General features: G+C 25.1%; 10 protein-coding genes and 1 pseudogene across 10 annotated transcripts; 3 read left to right on the top strand and 8 right to left on the bottom strand.

Moving 5' to 3' along the window:
* Nucleotides 1–609: 609 nt before the first annotated feature.
* Nucleotides 610–1,510, bottom strand: LOC129610602 (histone H1-like). The gene has a single exon (XM_055523213.1). The coding sequence runs from the start codon at nt 1,359–1,361 to the stop codon at nt 681–683; it is 681 nt and encodes a 226-aa protein (XP_055379188.1). The 5' UTR covers nt 1,362–1,510; the 3' UTR covers nt 610–680.
* A 2,046-nt stretch (nt 1,511–3,556) lies between these two features.
* LOC129610609 (histone H2B) lies at nt 3,557–4,014 on the bottom strand. Its single transcript, XM_055523221.1, has one exon. The coding sequence runs from the start codon at nt 3,952–3,954 to the stop codon at nt 3,583–3,585; it is 372 nt and encodes a 123-aa protein (XP_055379196.1). The 5' UTR covers nt 3,955–4,014; the 3' UTR covers nt 3,557–3,582.
* Nucleotides 4,015–4,238: 224 nt separating this feature from the next.
* On the top strand, nt 4,239–4,775 carry LOC129610606 (histone H2A). Its single transcript, XM_055523218.1, has one exon. It carries the CDS (start codon nt 4,358–4,360, stop codon nt 4,730–4,732), a length of 375 nt encoding a protein of 124 aa, XP_055379193.1. The 5' UTR covers nt 4,239–4,357; the 3' UTR covers nt 4,733–4,775.
* A 549-nt stretch (nt 4,776–5,324) lies between these two features.
* On the bottom strand, nt 5,325–5,809 carry LOC129610614 (histone H4). The gene has a single exon (XM_055523227.1). The coding sequence runs from the start codon at nt 5,634–5,636 to the stop codon at nt 5,325–5,327; it is 312 nt and encodes a 103-aa protein (XP_055379202.1). The 5' UTR covers nt 5,637–5,809.
* Nucleotides 5,810–6,286: 477 nt separating this feature from the next.
* Nucleotides 6,287–13,742, top strand: LOC129610570 (uncharacterized; annotated as a pseudogene).
* On the bottom strand, nt 7,653–8,553 carry LOC129610524 (histone H1-like). The gene has a single exon (XM_055523137.1). The coding sequence runs from the start codon at nt 8,402–8,404 to the stop codon at nt 7,724–7,726; it is 681 nt and encodes a 226-aa protein (XP_055379112.1). The 5' UTR covers nt 8,405–8,553; the 3' UTR covers nt 7,653–7,723.
* LOC129610529 (histone H2B) lies at nt 10,602–11,079 on the bottom strand. Its single transcript, XM_055523141.1, has one exon. It carries the CDS (start codon nt 10,997–10,999, stop codon nt 10,628–10,630), a length of 372 nt encoding a protein of 123 aa, XP_055379116.1. The 5' UTR covers nt 11,000–11,079; the 3' UTR covers nt 10,602–10,627.
* Nucleotides 11,284–11,820, top strand: LOC129610526 (histone H2A). Its single transcript, XM_055523139.1, has one exon. It carries the CDS (start codon nt 11,403–11,405, stop codon nt 11,775–11,777), a length of 375 nt encoding a protein of 124 aa, XP_055379114.1. The 5' UTR covers nt 11,284–11,402; the 3' UTR covers nt 11,778–11,820.
* On the bottom strand, nt 12,370–12,854 carry LOC129610531 (histone H4). The gene has a single exon (XM_055523144.1). The coding sequence runs from the start codon at nt 12,679–12,681 to the stop codon at nt 12,370–12,372; it is 312 nt and encodes a 103-aa protein (XP_055379119.1). The 5' UTR covers nt 12,682–12,854.
* Nucleotides 13,743–14,697: 955 nt separating the features above from the next.
* LOC129610523 (histone H1-like) lies at nt 14,698–15,598 on the bottom strand. The gene has a single exon (XM_055523136.1). It carries the CDS (start codon nt 15,447–15,449, stop codon nt 14,769–14,771), a length of 681 nt encoding a protein of 226 aa, XP_055379111.1. The 5' UTR covers nt 15,450–15,598; the 3' UTR covers nt 14,698–14,768.
* Nucleotides 15,599–17,640: 2,042 nt separating this feature from the next.
* Nucleotides 17,641–18,118, bottom strand: LOC129610528 (histone H2B). Its single transcript, XM_055523140.1, has one exon. The coding sequence runs from the start codon at nt 18,036–18,038 to the stop codon at nt 17,667–17,669; it is 372 nt and encodes a 123-aa protein (XP_055379115.1). The 5' UTR covers nt 18,039–18,118; the 3' UTR covers nt 17,641–17,666.
* Nucleotides 18,119–18,322: the final 204 nt, after the last annotated feature.

Genomic DNA, 18,322 nt, shown 5'->3' on the forward strand with positions numbered 1-18,322 from the left:
CATAAAAAAAATCTACATAAATTAAGTCATAAAATATATACATAATTTAATTTTTGTTTTTAGCGTGAAAGTATTTATAAATTTGAAAAATTGGAAATTGAAGAATCGTTTTTTTCCACGAATATATTCAGTAAATATTGTAATAGTTTGAATAAAATAAAATGTTTGCAACTAACTTACTTGAAAAAATTAAAATTATTGTAATGGCTTACACTCCATTTGGCAAATCCAATGGATTAGAGCTGTCGCTAATCTAAAATCTTTTGATCCTTAATTGTCGTTTTTTTTAAATTTCATCACTACCGGAATGAGCTGAACCCGTAAACCATAATGCAAATGACATTTTTTATTATTTAAAAATATATACACTGAAAATTTTTTTAGTTTTTTACTCGTTGAAATTTCTTTAGAAAATAAAACGCATTGAGAGTGAAACGTAAGTGACACGACAATTAGAATAAGGCTCAGTATAGAATGCATAATAAATCAATCAAAAGTTATAACAAAAATAATCTCATTCAATACTTTTCTTTAAAATTCAATTTAAAAATTCAGCATTTTTTTCATTTTACTCTTTAACTAAAATATTGTTAGCCTTAATAAAGGCTTTTTTATATACAGTATACGGATGTACTTACATTCATATACATCATTATTTAAATTCAGATGGTAAAAGTACTTTATTTTTTTCCTGCAGGTTTTTTGGCAACTGCTTTTTTTGCTCCAACTGATGCTTTTTTTGGTTTGGGAGCTTTAGGTTTTTTTACATCACTTTTAGATGCTTTTGTAGATTTTTGTTTTGGTGACTTACTTTTTACTGTTCCAGCTTTTTTGGCTGCTTTTGCAGCAGATTTTTCAGATTTTTTCTTTTCACTAGATACCTTTTTTGCCGCAGATTTCTTTTTATCTCCAGAAGCAGATTTTTTTGCTGTTGTTGCACTAGTAGCTTTTTTAGGTTTTTTCTCTCCAGCTGCTTTTACCTTCTTAACTTTTGGTTTAGGTTTAGATTCCTTTTTAGGTTTGGTTGCTGCAGCCGATAATTTAAATGATCCAGATGCACCTTTGCCTTTCGTTTGGATATATTTTCCATTTTCAACAGATGATTTTAAATGTTTTTTTATAAATGGAGCCAATTTATCTGCATCAACTTTATAATTTGCAGCTAAATATTTTTTTATTGCTAATAATGATGAGCCACCACGTTCTTTTAGTGTTTTAATTGCAGCATCTACCATTTGAGATGTTGGTGGATGAGTAGGTTTAGCTTTTGGCTTTTTAACTCCACTTGAAGCTTTCTTAGCCGCTTTTTTTGCTTCTACTGGTGCTGCTGGAGAAACTGCTACTTCTGCGTTTTCGGCCATATTTTTAAATCCAAAAAATTACTTTTACTTTATAATTTTAAAATAAAAATTCAAATTCTTATAAAATTACAACTTTTAAATATATGTATGAGTTTCACTTTGAAGTATATTTTATTCTTGTTATACGAGTATTTATTATTTTGTTTGCTTGCTACACAAATACAAAATATTGGAAATTTTGTTCGCAACAAAAATTATAGCCTTAAAAAACATGAGAATTACATAGAGTCGATATACAAATATTTTTACTATAATTTTAAAACATCCTTTAAATTTATTTGATACCCTATCACTATTTTTACTATTTTTCTCATTAAAGTCAAACAATTCTGAAAAATATATTTCAGTTTTAAAATTTACATATTATGTAATTATTAAAAATATATAAAATTTGCAAAATATATTTGAATTAATATGAAAATTTCACTTAAATTTACTCAAAGTCCTTCGTAATTTTAACTTCTTATGAATATTATTATTAAATATTAGTATTATTTAATTTTATATAAGTATTTTAAAACATTTATAATATTTTTCAAATTTATAAAATTCATTTAAAACACAATTGTCTCATAAAAATATAATAATAAATAGAAAAATCTTAGTTAAATGATGATTATTCCAAGCAATAATTTCTAAATTGGAATTTTTCTTCTAATTAAATTTTAAAATATTTATTAAGTTTTTTTATTCTTTTAAGCAATTAATCTGTTTATTTTTGTTATAATTTTTTAAATATTATTTGAAAAACATATATTTAAATAATTTTACAAAATAAATATATAAAATATAAATTAATAAAAAAGGAAATAAGTATGCATGTACATATTGTATATGCTTTTGTTCTATAAGTTACAAAAATTCTTTTTTTTTTTTTTAATAAAACAACACTAATAATACAATATTAATAATAAAATCTTATTTTAAGTGGATTTTATATAAAATCAAATATTAAGTTTTAATAGAAAATTAATATTCTAAAGTATTAAATCAAGGTGGATAAATATACATGGGTATATAATGGTTTTATACGTATATAATAAGGGCTACTAAAATGAAATCAATCATAAAACATCAAAATTTAAGATAATTAAGATATAAGATTAAGTACATTGTTGTGTAATAAATTATGAACATGTTTTTATGTATATATATATATATATATATGCGTATGAATGTTATATGGTATTTAAAAATCACAAATTTTGTTTACAAGATACAGATTTTATAGCATTCAAGTATTCAATATATGTAGATCTTGTTATTAAATTGAAAATTATAGCAATTTGTTGAAATTTGACTTCCACAATTAAGTCTGGCCGATAGGGAGAAATATAAATTAGTGCTAAAGAAATCATTTGTACACATTTAATCAAATAAGACACTATTTTATATATAAAGATACATATATCATAAACAACATTAAGTAGAATTTTTAGTATAAGCATATAGGTATACACGTATAAATTTAAAAAAAAGTATCACTCTTAATAAATAATTATACATAATATTAATATGAATATAAATGTACTCATATGATTTTGAAAAATCATTTGTACAAATAAATAAGTTTGTACAGAACTTCTAGAATACAAAATAACCATAATGATACTCGTAATATGGACTCGTATACATATTATACATAAAAGCCTAAACAAATGAATTGCAAAATATGAAATACTACATGAAAATAGATTAAATACAATATGGTCAGATAAAATTATATAATAACTAAAGATTTGAGAAAAAAATTAAAAGATATTAGTTAATTTAAGTGATATTGACTTGGAAGATCATTAATAACTACTAAAGTTAAGTAACAATAATTTTATTGATGAATTTATAAAAACATCATTATGCATAAGTTTAAAATATATATTTTTTTAATATAGTTGTACTAAGATACAAGCTATTATTAGTATTTGGGTATACATATTATACTACCCTCTATCATGTGTGTATACGTGTGTTTTAATATTTATAAAAATTTTAAACAGATTAAAAAACGTATGTATGTACAAGGTTACATACATTTTAAAATATCTATATGTCATTTGGTATTTAAAATTTATTTGAGAAAAAATCTGTAATAAATACCTATGTATATATACAACTATGTAGTTGATTTTATATTCTTTACTCTTAAAATAGTATTTTATAGTCCTTAAAAGGACTTTTTTTTAATTTTAAGCGAATATTATTTGCGTACGGTCAAATTTATTTATTTTGAACTTGTATATTTAGTAACAGCTTTTGTACCTTCACTTACAGCATGTTTTGCTAGTTCGCCAGGTAATAATAATCTAACAGCAGTTTGAATTTCACGACTAGTTATTGTTGATCGTTTATTGTAATGTGCTAAACGAGAAGCTTCTGCTGCGATTCTTTCAAATATATCATTTACGAAACTGTTCATGATACTCATAGCTTTTGAAGAAATTCCAGTATCTGGATGAACTTGCTTCAAAACTTTGTAAATGTAAATAGCATAACTTTCCTTACGTTTACGTTTCTTTTTCTTATCACTTTTCGAAATGTTTTTTTGAGCTTTGCCAGCTTTTTTTGCTGCTTTTCCGCTTGTTTTTGGTGGCATTTTTTACTATCCTTCTGCTTTTGCTTTTACTACAAAAATTTCTTCAATTTCAATTCAATACAATACAAATATGAATATGAATTTAGATGTAGATGTAGATGTAGAATACACAATTGATACCTATTTCTGGAATACAACAATATTTATGAATTTTGCTTTCTCCCCTCCAATAAAAATATTGACGCACATTTTACGTTTGAAATTTTTTGCACCGTGTTTTAGATGAAAATAAAAAGCATAAATATTATGATATTTTCCATATAAAACATTAGTATTTGAATTGATCTGATTCAAATTTTCTGTGTTTATTGCTATAATCTACGATTGTGTACAGTACAAGTACAGTACAGATTATTAAATATTTTAAGTTGTATCAAATAAAAAAAAAAAGAAATCATTAAAAATGTCAGGACGTGGTAAAGGTGGAAAAGTTAAAGGAAAAGCAAAATCTCGTTCTAATCGTGCTGGATTACAATTTCCAGTTGGTCGTATCCATCGTTTATTAAGAAAAGGTAATTATGCCGAACGTGTTGGCGCTGGAGCTCCTGTTTATTTAGCAGCTGTAATGGAATATTTAGCTGCTGAAGTTCTTGAATTGGCTGGTAATGCTGCAAGAGATAATAAAAAAACCAGAATTATTCCAAGACATCTTCAATTAGCCATCCGAAACGATGAGGAATTGAACAAATTGTTGTCGGGTGTTACAATTGCTCAAGGTGGTGTATTACCAAACATTCAAGCTGTATTATTACCAAAGAAAACTGAAAAGAAAGCCTAAATAACCTCAACGAAATTAACAATTTTACTATTTAAAACTAAAATTTAATATAGAAAAAAAATAAAACGTCTTTTTCAAGACGACAAAAAATTTATTAAAAGAGAAATTTTAAAATTTAATATCTTTCAATTACGAATTACGAGTATCATATTGCATACATAAACAACTCAATTCAATATTCGATACAAATAAATATTTCATTTTTTCAATTTAAAAATTAAATCATTTTAATTAAAATGAACCGAATGAATGAAAAAATATTTTTAATATTTTCTAATGAATCTATGAAATCTATGAAAATTTGAAATGAAAATTATTTTAAATATTTTTTTAAAAATTTATGATCTATTAAATAATAATTTTATTTTATTTTATCTATATTATTCATTCTTTGATAAAATTAAAAATATGATTAAAGTATAAAAATTCAATTTTTTAATACGAAAAAAATTTTTCGCATTCATTTAAAATGAATTTATTATATTATTAATATTATGGAATTTAATGGAAGGGAAGCTTCATTTTAAAATACTCTTTTTATATTTTTTGATGGCCTTGAAAAAGGCCTTTTGTATATAAATATTAAAATAATTTAACCTCCAAAACCATATAGAGTACGGCCTTGTCTTTTCAATGCATAAACAACATCCATTGCAGTTACAGTCTTTCTTTTAGCATGTTCTGTATATGTAACAGCATCTCTTATAACATTTTCTAAGAAAACTTTAAGTACACCTCGTGTTTCTTCATATATCAATCCTGATATACGTTTCACACCGCCACGACGAGCTAATCTTCGAATAGCTGGTTTTGTAATACCTTGGATATTATCACGCAAAACCTTACGATGACGTTTTGCACCACCTTTTCCTAATCCTTTTCCACCTTTACCACGACCAGTCATTATTATTCAATTAAAAGTTACAAAAAAATTACAAATTAAATTTGATAAATTTACAACACAACTGAATGTTGATTACTGAACTAAATTCTTCGATTTTCCTCTTATATTTATGCATATTATTTCTTTCAATACACACACATTTTTCTTTTCAATTATTTACTACTACTACAACTCCAAAATACAACTACTATTTTATGACTTCAGTATCAGTTCCTAGTCCTACAGTCTATTGGCTAACCAAACCCAACACTTTTGCAAAGGCGGTTTGCATTCGCGCCTTTTTTCCTTTAATTAAAGTGCACTCAGCACTATGCAAATTTATACATTTCTTCGATAATAATTAATATATTTTACTTTTTTTACTACATTTTAAATCCCAATTCTATTCTAAACATTAAAAAATAATAGAATTTATTGTAAATTTTATATAAATTGTATTTGGATTTGTGTTTGTGTTTGGGTTTGTGTTTGTGAAGAAATCGAGAAAACGTATTTGTATTGGTTTTTCTCATGAATACTATAAATATTTGTATGCGATGTGGTACATAAAATTATTCTTTTTGATTAGTGAAGTGAAGTAGTACACATCGCAATCGTATTCGTATTGTAATTTTTCCGGTTTCATTCTGAATAAGATATTGAATTGAAAAATGGCTCGTACAAAGCAGACAGCCCGTAAATCTACTGGTGGTAAAGCACCACGTAAACAGCTAGCAACTAAAGCAGCAAGAAAAAGTGCACCAGCAACTGGAGGAGTAAAAAAACCTCATCGTTACAGACCAGGTACAGTTGCTCTTCGTGAAATTAGACGTTATCAAAAGAGCACTGAATTATTAATTCGCAAATTACCATTTCAACGTTTAGTTCGTGAAATTGCTCAAGATTTCAAAACTGATTTACGCTTCCAAAGTTCCGCTGTAATGGCTTTACAAGAAGCTAGTGAAGCTTATTTAGTTGGTTTATTTGAAGATACAAATTTGTGCGCTATTCATGCTAAAAGAGTTACAATTATGCCTAAAGATATTCAATTGGCCCGTCGTATTCGTGGTGAACGTGCTTAATTATTATATTTAAATATTTTATTTAAAAATCAAACGGTCTTTTTCAAGACCATAAAATTTTGAAAAAAAAGTAAATTTAAACCAATTTGTCTATAAATAATGAGCCTTATTCTAGTTGTCGAAGTAGAGCGACGATTGTCGTTACGACTTGAATTTGATATTCTAAGCGATGATCGCAGTGACACTTGTCGGGGAATAGCGGCAAAATGTATTTCAGCCTTATTCCAGTTGTTGTTCTTTTGCGAAATATGTAGTGAAACGACGTTTTTTGTCGAAAAGTATTTAACAAGTGATAAGCAAGAAAGATACACCAAAAATCCAAATTAAAACAACAATTTAACAAAATCATAAAAAAAATCTACATAAATTAAGTCATAAAATATATACATAATTTAATTTTTGTTTTTAGCGTGAAAGTATTTATAAATTTGAAAAATTGGAAATTGAAGAATCGTTTTTTTCCACGAATATATTCAGTAAATATTGTAATAGTTTGAATAAAATAAAATGTTTGCAACTAACTTACTTGAAAAAATTAAAATTATTGTAATGGCTTACACTCCATTTGGCAAATCCAATGGATTAGAGCTGTCGCTAATCTAAAATCTTTTGATCCTTAATTGTCGTTTTTTTTAAATTTCATCACTACCGGAATGAGCTGAACCCGTAAACCATAATGCAAATGACATTTTTTATTATTTAAAAATATATACACTGAAAATTTTTTTAGTTTTTTACTCGTTGAAATTTCTTTAGAAAATAAAACGCATTGAGAGTGAAACGTAAGTGACACGACAATTAGAATAAGGCTCAGTATAGAATGCATAATAAATCAATCAAAAGTTATAACAAAAATAATCTCATTCAATACTTTTCTTTAAAATTCAATTTAAAAATTCAGCATTTTTTTCATTTTACTCTTTAACTAAAATATTGTTAGCCTTAATAAAGGCTTTTTTATATACAGTATACGGATGTACTTACATTCATATACATCATTATTTAAATTCAGATGGTAAAAGTACTTTATTTTTTTCCTGCAGGTTTTTTGGCAACTGCTTTTTTTGCTCCAACTGATGCTTTTTTTGGTTTGGGAGCTTTAGGTTTTTTTACATCACTTTTAGATGCTTTTGTAGATTTTTGTTTTGGTGACTTACTTTTTACTGTTCCAGCTTTTTTGGCTGCTTTTGCAGCAGATTTTTCAGATTTTTTCTTTTCACTAGATACCTTTTTTGCCGCAGATTTCTTTTTATCTCCAGAAGCAGATTTTTTTGCTGTTGTTGCACTAGTAGCTTTTTTAGGTTTTTTCTCTCCAGCTGCTTTTACCTTCTTAACTTTTGGTTTAGGTTTAGATTCCTTTTTAGGTTTGGTTGCTGCAGCCGATAATTTAAATGATCCAGATGCACCTTTGCCTTTCGTTTGGATATATTTTCCATTTTCAACAGATGATTTTAAATGTTTTTTTATAAATGGAGCCAATTTATCTGCATCAACTTTATAATTTGCAGCTAAATATTTTTTTATTGCTAATAATGATGAGCCACCACGTTCTTTTAGTGTTTTAATTGCAGCATCTACCATTTGAGATGTTGGTGGATGAGTAGGTTTAGCTTTTGGCTTTTTAACTCCACTTGAAGCTTTCTTAGCCGCTTTTTTTGCTTCTACTGGTGCTGCTGGAGAAACTGCTACTTCTGCGTTTTCGGCCATATTTTTAAATCCAAAAAATTACTTTTACTTTATAATTTTAAAATAAAAATTCAAATTCTTATAAAATTACAACTTTTAAATATATGTATGAGTTTCACTTTGAAGTATATTTTATTCTTGTTATACGAGTATTTATTATTTTGTTTGCTTGCTACACAAATACAAAATATTGGAAATTTTGTTCGCAACAAAAATTATAGCCTTAAAAAACATGAGAATTACATAGAGTCGATATACAAATATTTTTACTATAATTTTAAAACATCCTTTAAATTTATTTGATACCCTATCACTATTTTTACTATTTTTCTCATTAAAGTCAAACAATTCTGAAAAATATATTTCAGTTTTAAAATTTACATATTATGTAATTATTAAAAATATATAAAATTTGCAAAATATATTTGAATTAATATGAAAATTTCACTTAAATTTACTCAAAGTCCTTCGTAATTTTAACTTCTTATGAATATTATTATTAAATATTAGTATTATTTAATTTTATATAAGTATTTTAAAACATTTATAATATTTTTCAAATTTATAAAATTCATTTAAAACACAATTGTCTCATAAAAATATAATAATAAATAGAAAAATCTTAGTTAAATGATGATTATTCCAAGCAATAATTTCTAAATTGGAATTTTTCTTCTAATTAAATTTTAAAATATTTATTAAGTTTTTTTATTCTTTTAAGCAATTAATCTGTTTATTTTTGTTATAATTTTTTAAATATTATTTGAAAAACATATATTTAAATAATTTTACAAAATAAATATATAAAATATAAATTAATAAAAAAGGAAATAAGTATGCATGTACATATTGTATATGCTTTTGTTCTATAAGTTACAAAAATTCTTTTTTTTTTTTTTAATAAAACAACACTAATAATACAATATTAATAATAAAATCTTATTTTAAGTGGATTTTATATAAAATCAAATATTAAGTTTTAATAGAAAATTAATATTCTAAAGTATTAAATCAAGGTGGATAAATATACATGGGTATATAATGGTTTTATACGTATATAATAAGGGCTACTAAAATGAAATCAATCATAAAACATCAAAATTTAAGATAATTAAGATATAAGATTAAGTACATTGTTGTGTAATAAATTATGAACATGTTTTTATGTATATATATATATATATATATATGCGTATGAATGTTATATGGTATTTAAAAATCACAAATTTTGTTTACAAGATACAGATTTTATAGCATACAAGTATTCAATATATGTAGATCTTGTTATTAAATTGAAAATTATAGCAATTTGTTGAAATTTGACTTCCACAATTAAGTCTGGCCGATAGGGAGAAATATAAATTAGTGCTAAAGAAATCATTTGTACACATTTAATCAAATAAGACACTATTTTATATATAAAGATACATATATCATAAACAACATTAAGTAGAATTTTTAGTATAAGCATATAGGTATACACGTATAAATTTAAAAAAAAGTATCACTCTTAATAAATAATTATACATAATATTAATATGAATATAAATGTACTCATATGATTTTGAAAAATCATTTGTACAAATAAATAAGTTTGTACAGAACTTCTAGAATACAAAATAACCATAATGATACTCGTAATATGGACTCGTATACATATTATACATAAAAGCCTAAACAAATGAATTGCAAAATATGAAATACTACATGAAAATAGATTAAATACAATATGGTCAGATAAAATTATATAATAACTAAAGATTTGAGAAAAAAATTAAAAGATATTAGTTAATTTAAGTGATATTGACTTGGAAGATCATTAATAACTACTAAAGTTAAGTAACAATAATTTTATTGATGAATTTATAAAAACATCATTATGCATAAGTTTAAAATATATATTTTTTTAATATAGTTGTACTAAGATACAAGCTATTATTAGTATTTGGGTATACATATTATACTACCCTCTATCATGTGTGTATACGTGTGTTTTAATATTTATAAAAATTTTAAACAGATTAAAAAACGTATGTATGTACAAGGTTACATACATTTTAAAATATCTATATGTCATTTGGTATTTAAAATTTATTTGAGAAAAAATCTGTAATAAATACCTATGTATATATACAACTATGTAGTTGATTTTATATTCTTTACTCTTAAAATAGTATTTTATAGTCCTTAAAAGGACTTTTTTTTAATTTTAAGCGAATATTATTTGCGTACGGTCAAATTTATTTATTTTGAACTTGTATATTTAGTAACAGCTTTTGTACCTTCACTTACAGCATGTTTTGCTAGTTCGCCAGGTAATAATAATCTAACAGCAGTTTGAATTTCACGACTAGTTATTGTTGATCGTTTATTGTAATGTGCTAAACGAGAAGCTTCTGCTGCGATTCTTTCAAATATATCATTTACGAAACTGTTCATGATACTCATAGCTTTTGAAGAAATTCCAGTATCTGGATGAACTTGCTTCAAAACTTTGTAAATGTAAATAGCATAACTTTCCTTACGTTTACGTTTCTTTTTCTTATCACTTTTCGAAATGTTTTTTTGAGCTTTGCCAGCTTTTTTTGCTGCTTTTCCGCTTGTTTTTGGTGGCATTTTTTACTATCCTTCTGCTTTTGCTTTTACTACAAAAATTTCTTCAATTTCAATTCAATACAATACAAATATGAATACGAATTTAGATGTAGATGTAGATGTAGAATACACAATTGATACCTATTTCTGGAATACAACAATATTTATGAATTTTGCTTTCTCCCCTCCAATAAAAATATTGACGCACATTTTACGTTTGAAATTTTTTGCACCGTGTTTTAGATGAAAATAAAAAGCATAAATATTATGATATTTTCCATATAAAACATTAGTATTTGAATTGATCTGATTCAAATTTTCTGTGTTTATTGCTATAATCTACGATTGTGTACAGTACAAGTACAGTACAGATTATTAAATATTTTAAGTTGTATCAAATAAAAAAAAAAAGAAATCATTAAAAATGTCAGGACGTGGTAAAGGTGGAAAAGTTAAAGGAAAAGCAAAATCTCGTTCTAATCGTGCTGGATTACAATTTCCAGTTGGTCGTATCCATCGTTTATTAAGAAAAGGTAATTATGCCGAACGTGTTGGCGCTGGAGCTCCTGTTTATTTAGCAGCTGTAATGGAATATTTAGCTGCTGAAGTTCTTGAATTGGCTGGTAATGCTGCAAGAGATAATAAAAAAACCAGAATTATTCCAAGACATCTTCAATTAGCCATCCGAAACGATGAGGAATTGAACAAATTGTTGTCGGGTGTTACAATTGCTCAAGGTGGTGTATTACCAAACATTCAAGCTGTATTATTACCAAAGAAAACTGAAAAGAAAGCCTAAATAACCTCAACGAAATTAACAATTTTACTATTTAAAACTAAAATTTAATATAGAAAAAAAATAAAACGTCTTTTTCAAGACGACAAAAAATTTATTAAAAGAGAAATTTTAAAATTTAATATCTTTCAATTACGAATTACGAGTATCATATTGCATACATAAACAACTCAATTCAATATTCGATACAAATAAATATTTCATTTTTTCAATTTAAAAATTAAATCATTTTAATTAAAATGAACCGAATGAATGAAAAAATATTTTTAATATTTTCTAATGAATCTATGAAATCTATGAAAATTTGAAATGAAAATTATTTTAAATATTTTTTTAAAAATTTATGATCTATTAAATAATAATTTTATTTTATTTTATCTATATTATTCATTCTTTGATAAAATTAAAAATATGATTAAAGTATAAAAATTCAATTTTTTAATACGAAAAAAATTTTTCGCATTCATTTAAAATGAATTTATTATATTATTAATATTATGGAATTTAATGGAAGGGAAGCTTCATTTTAAAATACTCTTTTTATATTTTTTGATGGCCTTGAAAAAGGCCTTTTGTATATAAATATTAAAATAATTTAACCTCCAAAACCATATAGAGTACGGCCTTGTCTTTTCAATGCATAAACAACATCCATTGCAGTTACAGTCTTTCTTTTAGCATGTTCTGTATATGTAACAGCATCTCTTATAACATTTTCTAAGAAAACTTTAAGTACACCTCGTGTTTCTTCATATATCAATCCTGATATACGTTTCACACCGCCACGACGAGCTAATCTTCGAATAGCTGGTTTTGTAATACCTTGGATATTATCACGCAAAACCTTACGATGACGTTTTGCACCACCTTTTCCTAATCCTTTTCCACCTTTACCACGACCAGTCATTATTATTCAATTAAAAGTTACAAAAAAATTACAAATTAAATTTGATAAATTTACAACACAACTGAATGTTGATTACTGAACTAAATTCTTCGATTTTCCTCTTATATTTATGCATATTATTTCTTTCAATACACACACATTTTTCTTTTCAATTATTTACTACTACTACAACTCCAAAATACAACTACTATTTTATGACTTCAGTATCAGTTCCTAGTCCTACAGTCTATTGGCTAACCAAACCCAACACTTTTGCAAAGGCGGTTTGCATTCGCGCCTTTTTTCCTTTAATTAAAGTGCACTCAGCACTATGCAAATTTATACATTTCTTCGATAATAATTAATATATTTTACTTTTTTTACTACATTTTAAATCCCAATTCTATTCTAAACATTAAAAAATAATAGAATTTATTGTAAATTTTATATAAATTGTATTTGGATTTGTGTTTGTGTTTGGGTTTGTGTTTGTGAAGAAATCGAGAAAACGTATTTGTATTGGTTTTTCTCATGAATACTATAAATATTTGTATGCGATGTGGTACATAAAATTATTCTTTTTGATTAGTGAAGTGAAGTAGTACACATCGCAATCGTATTCGTATTGTAATTTTTCCGGTTTCATTCTGAATAAGATATTGAATTGAAAAATGGCTCGTACAAAGCAGACAGCCCGTAAATCTACTGGTGGTAAAGCACCACGTAAACAGCTAGCAACTAAAGCAGCAAGAAAAAGTGCACCAGCAACTGGAGGAGTAAAAAAACCTCATCGTTACAGACCAGGTACAGTTGCTCTTCGTGAAATTAGACGTTATCAAAAGAGCACTGAATTATTAATTCGCAAATTACCATTTCAACGTTTAGTTCGTGAAATTGCTCAAGATTTCAAAACTGATTTACGCTTCCAAAGTTCCGCTGTAATGGCTTTACAAGAAGCTAGTGAAGCTTATTTAGTTGGTTTATTTGAAGATACAAATTTGTGCGCTATTCATGCTAAAAGAGTTACAATTATGCCTAAAGATATTCAATTGGCCCGTCGTATTCGTGGTGAACGTGCTTAATTATTATATTTAAATATTTTATTTAAAAATCAAACGGTCTTTTTCAAGACCATAAAATTTTGAAAAAAAAGTAAATTTAAACCAATTTGTCTATAAATAATGAGCCTTATTCTAGTTGTCGAAGTAGAGCGACGATTGTCGTTACGACTTGAATTTGATATTCTAAGCGATGATCGCAGTGACACTTGTCGGGGAATAGCGGCAAAATGTATTTCAGCCTTATTCCAGTTGTTGTTCTTTTGCGAAATATGTAGTGAAACGACGTTTTTTGTCGAAAAGTATTTAACAAGTGATAAGCAAGAAAGATACACCAAAAATCCAAATTAAAACAACAATTTAACAAAATCATAAAAAAAATCTACATAAATTAAGTCATAAAATATATACATAATTTAATTTTTGTTTTTAGCGTGAAAGTATTTATAAATTTGAAAAATTGGAAATTGAAGAATCGTTTTTTTCCACGAATATATTCAGTAAATATTGTAATAGTTTGAATAAAATAAAATGTTTGCAACTAACTTACTTGAAAAAATTAAAATTATTGTAATGGCTTACACTCCATTTGGCAAATCCAATGGATTAGAGCTGTCGCTAATCTAAAATCTTTTGATCCTTAATTGTCGTTTTTTTTAAATTTCATCACTACCGGAATGAGCTGAACCCGTAAACCATAATGCAAATGACATTTTTTATTATTTAAAAATATATACACTGAAAATTTTTTTAGTTTTTTACTCGTTGAAATTTCTTTAGAAAATAAAACGCATTGAGAGTGAAACGTAAGTGACACGACAATTAGAATAAGGCTCAGTATAGAATGCATAATAAATCAATCAAAAGTTATAACAAAAATAATCTCATTCAATACTTTTCTTTAAAATTCAATTTAAAAATTCAGCATTTTTTTCATTTTACTCTTTAACTAAAATATTGTTAGCCTTAATAAAGGCTTTTTTATATACAGTATACGGATGTACTTACATTCATATACATCATTATTTAAATTCAGATGGTAAAAGTACTTTATTTTTTTCCTGCAGGTTTTTTGGCAACTGCTTTTTTTGCTCCAACTGATGCTTTTTTTGGTTTGGGAGCTTTAGGTTTTTTTACATCACTTTTAGATGCTTTTGTAGATTTTTGTTTTGGTGACTTACTTTTTACTGTTCCAGCTTTTTTGGCTGCTTTTGCAGCAGATTTTTCAGATTTTTTCTTTTCACTAGATACCTTTTTTGCCGCAGATTTCTTTTTATCTCCAGAAGCAGATTTTTTTGCTGTTGTTGCACTAGTAGCTTTTTTAGGTTTTTTCTCTCCAGCTGCTTTTACCTTCTTAACTTTTGGTTTAGGTTTAGATTCCTTTTTAGGTTTGGTTGCTGCAGCCGATAATTTAAATGATCCAGATGCACCTTTGCCTTTCGTTTGGATATATTTTCCATTTTCAACAGATGATTTTAAATGTTTTTTTATAAATGGAGCCAATTTATCTGCATCAACTTTATAATTTGCAGCTAAATATTTTTTTATTGCTAATAATGATGAGCCACCACGTTCTTTTAGTGTTTTAATTGCAGCATCTACCATTTGAGATGTTGGTGGATGAGTAGGTTTAGCTTTTGGCTTTTTAACTCCACTTGAAGCTTTCTTAGCCGCTTTTTTTGCTTCTACTGGTGCTGCTGGAGAAACTGCTACTTCTGCGTTTTCGGCCATATTTTTAAATCCAAAAAATTACTTTTACTTTATAATTTTAAAATAAAAATTCAAATTCTTATAAAATTACAACTTTTAAATATATGTATGAGTTTCACTTTGAAGTATATTTTATTCTTGTTATACGAGTATTTATTATTTTGTTTGCTTGCTACACAAATACAAAATATTGGAAATTTTGTTCGCAACAAAAATTATAGCCTTAAAAAACATGAGAATTACATAGAGTCGATATACAAATATTTTTACTATAATTTTAAAACATCCTTTAAATTTATTTGATACCCTATCACTATTTTTACTATTTTTCTCATTAAAGTCAAACAATTCTGAAAAATATATTTCAGTTTTAAAATTTACATATTATGTAATTATTAAAAATATATAAAATTTGCAAAATATATTTGAATTAATATGAAAATTTCACTTAAATTTACTCAAAGTCCTTCGTAATTTTAACTTCTTATGAATATTATTATTAAATATTAGTATTATTTAATTTTATATAAGTATTTTAAAACATTTATAATATTTTTCAAATTTATAAAATTCATTTAAAACACAATTGTCTCATAAAAATATAATAATAAATAGAAAAATCTTAGTTAAATGATGATTATTCCAAGCAATAATTTCTAAATTGGAATTTTTCTTCTAATTAAATTTTAAAATATTTATTAAGTTTTTTTATTCTTTTAAGCAATTAATCTGTTTATTTTTGTTATAATTTTTTAAATATTATTTGAAAAACATATATTTAAATAATTTTACAAAATAAATATATAAAATATAAATTAATAAAAAAGGAAATAAGTATGCATGTACATATTGTATATGCTTTTGTTCTATAAGTTACAAAAATTCTTTTTTTTTTTTTTAATAAAACAACACTAATAATACAATATTAATAATAAAATCTTATTTTAAGTGGATTTTATATAAAATCAAATATTAAGTTTTAATAGAAAATTAATATTCTAAAGTATTAAATCAAGGTGGATAAATATACATGGGTATATAATGGTTTTATACGTATATAATAAGGGCTACTAAAATGAAATCAATCATAAAACATCAAAATTTAAGATAATTAAGATATAAGATTAAGTACATTGTTGTGTAATAAATTATGAACATGTTTTTATGTATATATATATATATATATATATGCGTATGAATGTTATATGGTATTTAAAAATCACAAATTTTGTTTACAAGATACAGATTTTATAGCATACAAGTATTCAATATATGTAGATCTTGTTATTAAATTGAAAATTATAGCAATTTGTTGAAATTTGACTTCCACAATTAAGTCTGGCCGATAGGGAGAAATATAAATTAGTGCTAAAGAAATCATTTGTACACATTTAATCAAATAAGACACTATTTTATATATAAAGATATATCATAAACAACATTAAGTAGAATTTTTAGTATAAGCATATAGGTATACACGTATAAATTTAAAAAAAAGTATCACTCTTAATAAATAATTATACATAATATTAATATGAATATAAATGTACTCATATGATTTTGAAAAATCATTTGTACAAATAAATAAGTTTGTACAGAACTTCTAGAATACAAAATAAGCATAATGATACTCGTAATATGGACTCGTATACATATTATACATAAAAGCCTAAACAAATGAATTACAAAATATGAAATACTACATGAAAATAGATTAAATACAATATGGTCAGATAAAATTATATAACTAAAGATTTGAGAAGAAAATTAAAAGATATTAGTTAATTTAAGTGATATTGACTTGGAAGATCATTAATAACTACTAAAGTTAAGTAACGATAATTTTATTGATGAATTTATAAAAACATCAATATGTATAAGTTTAAAATATATATTTTTTTAATATAGTTGTACTAAATACAAGCTATTATTAGTATTTAGGTATACATATTATACTACCCTCCATCATGTGTGTATACGTGTGTTTTAATATTTATAAAAATTTTAAACAGATTAAAAAACGTATGTATGTACAAGGTTACATACATTTTAAAATATCTATATGTCATTTGGTATTTAAAATTTATTTGAGAAAAAATCTGTAATAAATACCTATGTATATATACAACTATGTAGTTGATTTTATATTTTCTTTACTCTTAAAATAGTATTTTATAGTCCTTAAAAGGACTTTTTTTTAATTTTAAGCGAATATTATTTGCGTACGGTCAAATTTATTTATTTTGAACTTGTATATTTAGTAACAGCTTTTGTACCTTCACTTACAGCATGTTTTGCTAGTTCGCCAGGTAATAATAATCTAACAGCAGTTTGAATTTCACGACTAGTTATTGTTGATCGTTTATTGTAATGTGCTAAACGAGAAGCTTCTGCTGCGATTCTTTCAAATATATCATTTACGAAACTGTTCATGATACTCATAGCTTTTGAAGAAATTCCAGTATCTGGATGAACTTGCTTCAAAACTTTGTAAATGTAAATAGCATAACTTTCCTTACGTTTACGTTTCTTTTTCTTATCACTTTTCGAAATGTTTTTTTGAGCTTTGCCAGCTTTTTTTGCTGCTTTTCCGCTTGTTTTTGGTGGCATTTTTTACTATCCTTCTGCTTTTGCTTTTACTACAAAAATTTCTTCAATTTCAATTCAATACAATACAAATATGAATACGAATTTAGATGTAGATGTAGATGTAGAATACACAATTGATACCTATTTCTGGAATACAACAATATTTATGAATTTTGCTTTCTCCCCTCCAATAAAAATATTGACGCACATTTTACGTTTGAAATTTTTTGCACCGTGTTTTAGATGAAAATAAAAAGCATAAATATTATGATATTTTCCATATAAAACATTAGTATTTGAATTGA

This window comes from Condylostylus longicornis, unplaced genomic scaffold (assembly GCF_029603195.1).
Source record: "Condylostylus longicornis isolate FDR11 unplaced genomic scaffold, ASM2960319v2 ptg000045l, whole genome shotgun sequence".
NCBI lineage: Eukaryota > Metazoa > Arthropoda > Insecta > Diptera > Dolichopodidae > Condylostylus > Condylostylus longicornis.